The sequence below is a fragment of the Ipomoea triloba genome, chromosome 10, assembly GCF_003576645.1.
Source record: "Ipomoea triloba cultivar NCNSP0323 chromosome 10, ASM357664v1".
Taxonomy (NCBI): domain Eukaryota; kingdom Viridiplantae; phylum Streptophyta; class Magnoliopsida; order Solanales; family Convolvulaceae; genus Ipomoea; species Ipomoea triloba.
Genome location: NC_044925.1, coordinates 7,398,732 through 7,408,032, shown reverse-complemented (window position 1 = coordinate 7,408,032; position 9,301 = coordinate 7,398,732). Strand labels below are relative to the sequence as shown.

Sequence of the window (9,301 nt, the reverse complement as noted above, 5' to 3'; positions counted from 1 at the left end):
CAAAAAAAAAAAATTGTAATACTAATCATGGATAAATTGTTCAATTATTATTTACTCCGTATTATTTATAAGAGAAAATACAATACTTATGATAAAAAAATATAATACTTTTAAATTAAAGTATAAGATTAAGAGTTAAAAAGTTACTTATGATAAAAAAAAAATTGTAATACTTATGTGAGAATATATATAATAATTATAAAAAATTTGACCCCTCGTAGCCGTAAGACGGTCTCATAGGAAAACCAAAAACCGTCGGACGGTCTCATAAGAGAATTTGTCAAATAATAATAATAATAATTTGCAAGAATTGTGACGGATGAATTGTACAATTTTATAAAGTAGAATGATTCAATTGCACATTGTTTTTAATTGAATGATCAAATTGTATATTTACTACAATTAAAAGTGCTTATTTATCATTCTCTGTACTATAGAGTAATAAAGTCCAGATCATCCAAATCAAGAAGGAAAAATAATAAAACACTTATTGCTTCTTTGTCCTTCCAATAATATTCGTGTCATGGCCTCATGGGAAGGACACTACCATACGAAAGAACAATTCTGCGTCCGCAATAAAAGACGAGAGACAATGACACATAATAAAGTTACATTGTGGAATTCAGTATACATACTGATACAAAAACCCAGCAGATTAACGTTAGTACTGCCCAAACACCCCCCAGAGTGAGAGAGAAAGAGAGAGAGATATTTCAATTGCTATACAGTTGCTATCTGTACATTGTGCCTTCAGTTCACCTATGGCCATTAGCTTCAGCTTCTTTGAGTAAGAAATTCATTGCCAACAAAGCTGCACCAACTGCAGGCTCAACCTGAGCAAATCATCAAGTACCAAACGAAGAAGTTGGATATATTTAATTCATATTCTATTTCTCAATATCTTATTACATTCACCAGTGTAGTGTAAATTAAATAGTTCCTGTCCTTGTGATGGGTTTACTAATTGGAGAAATTTTTAATTTTGTTTGAAGAAATGGAAAATTGGAGACAGGAAAACAGAAAATGTGTTTCCTTGCATATTTGTATATTTCTCCAATTTGAAAATAGAGTATAGAAAACTAGAGGAATGAACTAATTCAAGTGTCCAAAATAATTAGATGTCTCCTTGAATCTTCATTTCCCAGCAAGATGTAGAAAAAGCAAACCTCTCTCTCTCTCTCTCTCTCTCTCTCTCTCTCTCTCACACACACACACACACAAAAGAATGCCTCATTAAAATATGACTAAGAAAAAAACATAAATAATACTAACCTTTGGTCGAATAACAGAAGCCCTAGGGTAGGTCTTTAAAATAGAATTGGTAACTTCATTCCCTATGTTCCATTTCTTGTTTGCTTCCAGAACACCACCAACCATGACAAGTGGGAAAGAATCATTGCCATCTGCATTTCATAGAGTATGAATTTCCACTTGCCCATTATAGACTAGTGCATCTAATCAATAACTAATTAGGTACAAATAGGCGACACAGCATTCCATTCATAATAAGGAATTTGTAAATGTGCATATCTGCATCATATATTGCCATGGCTCAAGTTGCGACTGGGTCAGAGGCACTCACACAGTAATTAATTTAAATGCCTTAAGTGAATAAAAGCCAAACCTTTCCCAGCCAGGCATAGTTTTTGAACAACAGCTCTGACACTGATAGCCAATTCATGCACTGCAGCATTTAAAATTTCATTTGCAATGGCATCGCCATCCTCAGCACAGGATACTACTACTGGAACAATAGCCGCAATTCGAGCCCAAGATAAATCTGCATAGGTCCACCTAGATGCCAATAAGAAAGTGGTGAAAGTATTGCAAACTGCAATGCCATGTTGCTTACAGAATTCTCTATGTCAACTAATGTCAATCTTTTAGCAATACAATATTTAATAAAGCCTTAAATGATAATGAAGTTCTTGGCAAGCCTAGTCTAGGCCTACATCATTGCCTTTGAGCAATCAAAGAATTAAGCATTAATGCAACAAACTAATTTCTACAATGGATTCCAGCATCTATAACATATGGTTCAATATTCTCCTTGTTTTTTCTACTCAAGTACTCAACTCCACAAAAAGTGGGTTAAGGTCCAAATATCTATGCAAATTAGTAAAGGGAACAAAATTACTTCCACCCTGATTCATATGTAAGAAGATATCACTAAAAGCCAGTGTCACCAATCAATGTTAATTCTAAGTAGCTGTATTAATGAATTGCTAGGTTTTGCAGAACAAGCAGGAATAGGGTCCCCTACATAGCATAAGAATGTGGAATAAGGTGGAAAAGTTCCCATTTAGAATTAACATTTACATATTAATAAATTTAAGTGACAGTTTTTCTTAAGATTGAAAACGGATTTTTAAAATCAATACAGGAAAACTGAAGACATGTGGCACTAAAAGTTTGATTAGCATGCTGTTACTAAGAAGAAACTTTTATTATGGTAAACATGCAAAACTAAAGCTAGCATTCCGTATTTTTAATTTAGCTAAATTAGGAACAGGGAAAGTAATTTGAAGATTGCAAGGGATTTTTTATTTTTATTTGATAAGTGCAGATTGCAAGGAAATGTTGCTTAAAATCTTAACGCTTCTAAGCATGCGATCTTGTAGCAGACAAACTAAAGAGTTACCTAGATGAACTGACAATGGAAAACCCTTCCCACCACACCTTAACATGTGCACTATCAGATACTATCACACTCTGGGCTTCTTTTAGAAAATTCAATAAGTTATAAATGTAATTTGAGATGCGAGGTGTAGAGTGTTCTTTTAATGAAATGTTTTTAGATTCAGTCATGCAAGAAATATTAACTTAAACCTTCTTACCCATGTTTCAGAATAGTGTAGCACTCATTTCATTTGCAGGAGAAGCTTGCATATCTCCTTGAAAGTTAAGCATAAAATTAGAATTGACTAACCTAACTAACTTGGTCTTTAGTGATCTCACTTGAGTTACTATAGGGTGATGAGTGTCCAATAGGAGAAAGTAAGTACAAACTCATTAGTAGCATTAGATATATACCCTATGAGTTCTTCAGGCGAAGAAAGACCAAGCCACTGTAAAATATGACTTGTAAGCATTGTCTGTGGACCTCGACCATCATGAGCCCTCATCACTGCTGTTAAAGCTTTAGCAGCAATACCATAGCCACTGCAAGACCAGAGATTGACAAGTATAGTTATTTCAAGATATTAGCAAATGGAAGCATAATATCCACTGCAACTAAGCAAATTTTTCTTTATATAATCTTGAATCGCGGCATCACGCACACGTCAAACATTTCATCAAACCACATTTCTAAATTTTCATTGCTATCTTTTTAGAGTCAACCAAATACGACAATATTCCTTGACTAACCAAAATCACCAGCATACATTACATCTAAAGGCAGACACCAACCCAATGGGACCATATGAACACAGGCCACAAGAGAGTTGTAAGTTGTAACACAACTAAAATTCACATTCCAGGAAATGTAATAATAATAAAAGAAGGAAATTTAGATAGTAAGAAACTTTCTAATCTAAAATAGGGAGAACATGCGAGAATATGAGATATTTATTCAAATAAATCTACTAAAGCTCACCCTTCAAAACATACAAATATGGGTGATGTACTTTAATATTCAGTTAAAATATTACTAACTAATTCATGTAGTACACACACAATGCAGAACATTTGTGTTTATGACGTATTCCATAATTGATATTGGCCCTATTTGGTAACATAGTTAGCTTATCAGCCAATTTTGGCTTGTTTGATCACTATTAGCTCTTTGACTTGGTCAAACAACCCGAGTGTTTGATTAATTAGCTTTTTGTAAGTTGTAACAGCTTATTGCTCCAAACCGCTAAAAATTCAAAAAGCTGCTCAAAGTTAACAGCTTTTTGAGAAAGTCATTTTGCATGTAATCAGTCATCAGTTAACAGCTAATTTACCAAACATCTTTCAACAATCAGCTAATGCTATCGACTAGTCAAACCCACAAACCCAATTAGCTAACAATTATTTACCAAACACCCCCAGTATGTATTTGTGACTGTATACTATATAGTGGTTGAGGGAGAAGTGAGGTAAAAATACACCAAAACTATGGATAATAGATGTTTATTCAATAATTTACTAAAAATGGAAAACACTAGTGAAAACTGAAAAGTATTAAATCTGAATATCAACTTCTGAAATGAATATATTTATATGATGCAAATAATACATGAGTCAATAACACTTTCTTTAGGTGTTTGTTTGTAACAAGAAAATGGAATAAATCTCAACAGAAATCTATAAAAGGATAGAAGAAAGTGCAAAAGAATATATGATTTATTTGAAAGACTGAATAAATGCATCAACTGCAGAAGATTTATGCAAAACACAATGAGTACGCACCAACTTTACCTCCCCCAATCACCCAATATAGGCCCTGCCCCAGCAGCATGAGATTCTCGGCCATCTTCAGTAAATCCATAACAAATGCTTCCTGTACCTGCAATCAGAACACAGCCAGAAAGCTTCCCCATGGTCCCGCTAGCAAGGGCAGCTATAGCATCATTGCGAACATATAACTTTACATCACTCGGGAAAATGTTCCTATGAACAGAATCATAGACATTTAGAAAGAATAATAGACATTTAGGAAATGGAACTTTGAAAGGCAAAAACATCAGCAATCTCATATAGCAACTGTTGCCTGAAACCTCTGATAGTTATTTGCTAGCAGTTTTTTATGCTACTGCCATTTTGACAGATTTATGTCTAACTCTTAGTGGGATTAAATCTGATCAACTTGGTTACACTGCATCTCAACTGCTTCCATAAAAAAAGTGTAAGACACCTCAATATGATACACCTTCAGCTCAACACAACTCCAGCACATTTTTAGATAATGGAAGCTGTAAAGCTTTTGGAGTTGAATAGACCATTAAGCTGATTCCATACCAGAGTATTTCAATCAGACATTAGGATCATGTAACAGGACCAAATCAGTTGACAAAGGCTTAGAAAATTCAAATCAAATTCTTCCAAATCTACCAATAAACTTTCATTTCAAAGAAATTTATTCACATTAAATCTTTGATGAACGAACTGATCATACTACAAATCTTTTCCTTTCTATCAGCATGCCTATGCAAAACTTGAAAATGGAATCAATAAAAAATGTATGGGATTAAAGCATTGGCAACAAACCTCAACCAGTTCAAAATGTTCTCCTGATCTTTTGGGTGGTTAACACCAGATAATCCTAAACAAACTGCCCGTACATGTGATTGCTTCATACCAGCATTTGAAAGCGCTTCCTGCATGACCTTTTCAAGTGCTTCCCTTGCCGCATGTTCTGTAAATATAACCATTAATCAAAAAGGGAAAGCAAATCCATCTTATCCAGAAATTTAAACATTACGCACTCTTACATGCTTAAGTATAGAGTAAAAGGTATGGTTTATCCATAGAATACAAGTCAAACTGTGTAGCACCAGAAATGATAGTTGATACAAATTCCGCAATCAATGTTTACCAAACTGCAGAAAGGGGCAAAGTTGCACTTGGAAATGTTTGACTTAAATCATATTGACGAAGAAAAGCATATGCACAATCCAATTATAAAAATTCATCATAAGCACCAATCGCCAATGCATGTCACTAGGCACCTTAATTTAGCTGCTTGCGATTTCCAGGCAAACATCAATTGAATTTTATCGAATTTAACTAACAGAAAGCTATAAAAACAGAAGGTACAGAACAGGAAAACGCTTTAGCTCTCAATTGACTTAAATCATGTGAGATCAGAAGTGTAAACTGGGAAAATTAAGCAGGTAGGTTCAGATATCCGGAAGCGAAAGGAGTCGTCTATCGATGTACCTCCGACGCTATTGTGGTTGGAGCAACCGGCAAGGGCACGGCCGAGGATGGGAAGAGGATCGGGAAGGTCAGGGAGGCGTAGAAGTGGCAGACAAACGCAGACCGTGGAGGTGGCACCGCCGTCGACACCTAAGATCACGTCGCCGGAATTGGACTCCGAACCCATTTCTGAAACGACAAACTTCTGATACGGCGACTCTAATCTCTTTGCAGAGAGACTAAAATTAAGTAGGATATTTCCCAAGGTGGGACCACTTAATTAATCAAGTAAAATGGTTGTTAGCCTCTTTGGTGGCTATCATAGTCTGATTATCTGAAATGTCAGATTTAAATATGCACAATCCTACCGTGTATTTGCATATGATGTCACTATCTTGTGGTTAGTAAAATTTTATTTAGGCTAAAGTATCATCCGCGCATCATGAACCAATAGCAATTTTTCATGTTGCACCTTGTCTTTTCATAAGTGCTTATTCAATGCATAAATTATAATTTTTTTTTTCGCCTAGACTTTTTACAGGTTTCCTTTTTGCCCTGATGACATGGCGCTAGTTAAAATTTGATGTGGAGTATATTTGTAATATTTACTCCTAATTTGAAGTATTAATATTGTATTCACTTCTCCATTTCGCAAATTGTTCCCCGATTCACTGCTCTGAGTCAACGTCGACGTGTTCCGACCGACGATGCAATCAGACACAATCATTTCCTCTGATGAAAAACTGGTCTCCGACGAAGCACTCAACGTAGAAGATGTCATCTTCATCGAATTCATCACGAGTGAGGGTAAACATGGAGTATAAGCCTAGTATTTATTGTAATTGTGCGTTGAAAACTCCTATTTGCACAAGTAGAGAGTCAGGAAAGCAATTCTTCGGGTATCAAAGATGGAAGGTACGAATTTTTTGAACTTTTGAATGAATTTGAGTTTTCAATTGTTTTAAAATTAAAGGTAGGGTTTGTTAATTTTTTGGGTTTTTTTTCGTAATTGAGTTGTGTATGATGGAAATTGTTGTGGCTTCTTCATTTGGAAGGATCACAATTCAAGGATGTGCAAAAGTGAGAATGAAAACCTAAAGAAGCTGGTGGTGTCTTTGAGGAGTGAAATTGAAGGTGTGAGAGAACTAATTGTAAACAACTATAGTACAACGAAAAAAAAAAAAAAAAAAAAAAACGAAGTGTTAAGGATAAATTGTGTTGTTCTGTTAATTGTAATTGTGGTGCTTTTAGCAAAAATTTTAATTAGAAATTGTAATCGTTGGTGCATTGTAATGAAAATTTGACAGTTTGCAGTTTCAATTTCCAGTTTGTCTCTGCCAGTCATGTTCCAGTTTGTTAAATTGCAATTTCAGTAGGCATTTAGTGTTCCAGTTTGTTGTTTGTTTTTAGTTTGCCTTTCCAGTTTCAAGTTCACTGCCCCTAGTGCAGTTCACTGCTAGAAATGAATGTATATATTGCCAATTGTAGTTTTTGTTGTTTTAATTTCACTGCCAGAAATGAACATACACATTGCCTTGTTCTTTGAAAATACACATTTCTCACATTGCCAATTGTAGTTTGTTGTTTCAATTTCGCTGCCAAAAATGAACATACACATTGCCTTGTTCTTTGAGAATACACATTGCCAAAATGTGTAGTTTGCCAAGTTCACTGCCTTTCCCTAAAATCAGTTGCAAACATTCACAATAAACATAGCTAAAACTCTAAAGCAAAATGGTTAAAATCAGTTTGCATTCGCATTAGACAATGTCAAAACTCAAAACTAACTACATAAACTCAGTAGTCAATATTCAATAGCCAAACTACATAGAATAATACATGCACAGTTTACATGTCTAGCTAAACAAAACATATTCAGTGCCAAATCCATTAATCATCCACTCCTAACAACATATAATACAGTTTTCAATGTTGTGTGCAAGAATCTTCAAAAATCTTCTAAGTCTTCAATGTTGTGTGCAATCTACAAACATAAACAAAACATTTTTATCATAATCCAATACTCCTAGAACCAATATACATAAACTGTTAGTTTAATCTAATTACCTGACATTCCAAGAGTGCTTTCTTGAGTTAATATCGTCCCTCTTTCTGTTTGAACAGTACCAGTCTAAGCTCTACCTCTTCCTCTAACAGTAGTAGAAATACCATATTGTACTTGTTGACTTGACAAACTAGGACAAAATCTTTTGTTGCACAGTTGACAAGTTATTATTCTTCCTTTCCTTAACAACTTTCTAACCTCTATACTCAATTTGTTTTTGTCTTTGTTCTTTTCATCATCTTCAAGCTTTCTTTATTTCTTAGGTATACCAGTCATCTTCCTTGGAACTGGAGCATGTATCTCATTCCCTTCAATTCTTAGCCAAAACATTTCTCCATTCATTGGCTCTATTACATGCTCATAAGTCTTCAAGTACATCTCCTTACTGTACCATTCATAGATGTACTCATCTAGTTGATGCCCCTTGTGAAATATAGCACGAATGAAATGAGAACATGGCAAACTAGTCAATTGTCAAAGTTTACAATAACAAGTCCTCAACTCTAAATTGATCTTGAATTGAAATCTTCCATTTTTTACCTCATATCCATCAACTTCATTGCAGACAACTTCCCAACTGCACTGCCAAGTATGTTTTCATTCAATTTCTTCATCACAAATGACCTATAATTCCCACTCCATCTTTCAGCATTTGCTTTCTTCTTTGCAATCATCTTCATCACAAACTCTTATATCTTCTAGCATTGGAATAATATTCTTTGACCTTACATTCAACAATGTCTTGTTGAATGTCTCACTCAAATTGTTATCCTCCAAGTCACATTTAACTTCATTTTTGAATAATGCTTTACACCTGAACTACATAGAGTATTTGTTTAGAACTTGAACTGTTGTAGTATCTACCTTCTCCAAAGCTTTCAACTTCTCTGCAAGTAGTGCTTGATTAGGGGTCTTTGCAATCTGCCAGAAATGACCCTTTAGAACCTTCCCTCCGTTCTTCTTACTCTAGTTGGCATGGACATGCCTAGCACAATTTCTACCCGGGAATACTTCTTGTATTTCATTACATAACCCTTGCAAATTCAAATTCAAGTTAATCATAACAAGTATATTGTAAAGTAACATATTTCAATAAATAAAGAATTCAAGTGGATTTACCTTCTGCTGATCACTCATTAAGGTCCATTGAGTGTTGTCCACAACTCCCAAATATTCCTTTAAAAGCTTTAGAAATCATATCCATGATGAGCTATTCTCAATCTCAACTACAGCCCAAGCAATTGGGTACACATTCGATTGTTCCCATCTCTACCCACAGTTGTGAGTATTTCACCCTTCAACCTCTCTTTCAAAAAGCAGTCATTGAGTCCAATAAACCTCCTACAACCCTATAAAAAAAACTTTCTTCATTGCAATAAAACAAACATA

General features: G+C 34.7%; 1 protein-coding gene across 1 annotated transcript; it reads right to left on the bottom strand.

Annotated features, from left to right (window-relative positions):
* Positions 1–390: 390 nt before the first annotated feature.
* LOC116032681 (N-acetyl-D-glucosamine kinase) lies at positions 391–6,112 on the bottom strand. The gene is made up of 7 exons (XM_031275369.1): positions 5,869–6,112; positions 5,197–5,344; positions 4,408–4,599; positions 3,034–3,162; positions 1,625–1,794; positions 1,273–1,403; positions 391–833 (listed from the first exon to the last, which is right to left on the bottom strand). The coding sequence occupies exons 1-7, from the start codon at positions 6,032–6,034 to the stop codon at positions 756–758; spliced, it is 1,014 nt and encodes a 337-aa protein (XP_031131229.1). The 5' UTR covers positions 6,035–6,112; the 3' UTR covers positions 391–755.
* Positions 6,113–9,301: the final 3,189 nt, after the last annotated feature.

Coding starts and splice junctions, on each gene's coding strand:
- LOC116032681 (XM_031275369.1), bottom strand. CDS start 6,034: ATGGGTTCGGAGTCCAATTCCGGCGACGTGATCTTAGGTGTCGACGGC. Junction 5,345..5,868: donor CAACCACAATAGCGTCGGAG/GTACATCGATAG, acceptor TTATATTTACAG/AACATGCGGCAAGGGAAGCA. Junction 4,600..5,196: donor AACATTTTGAACTGGTTGAG/GTTTGTTGCCAA, acceptor TTCTGTTCATAG/GAACATTTTCCCGAGTGATG.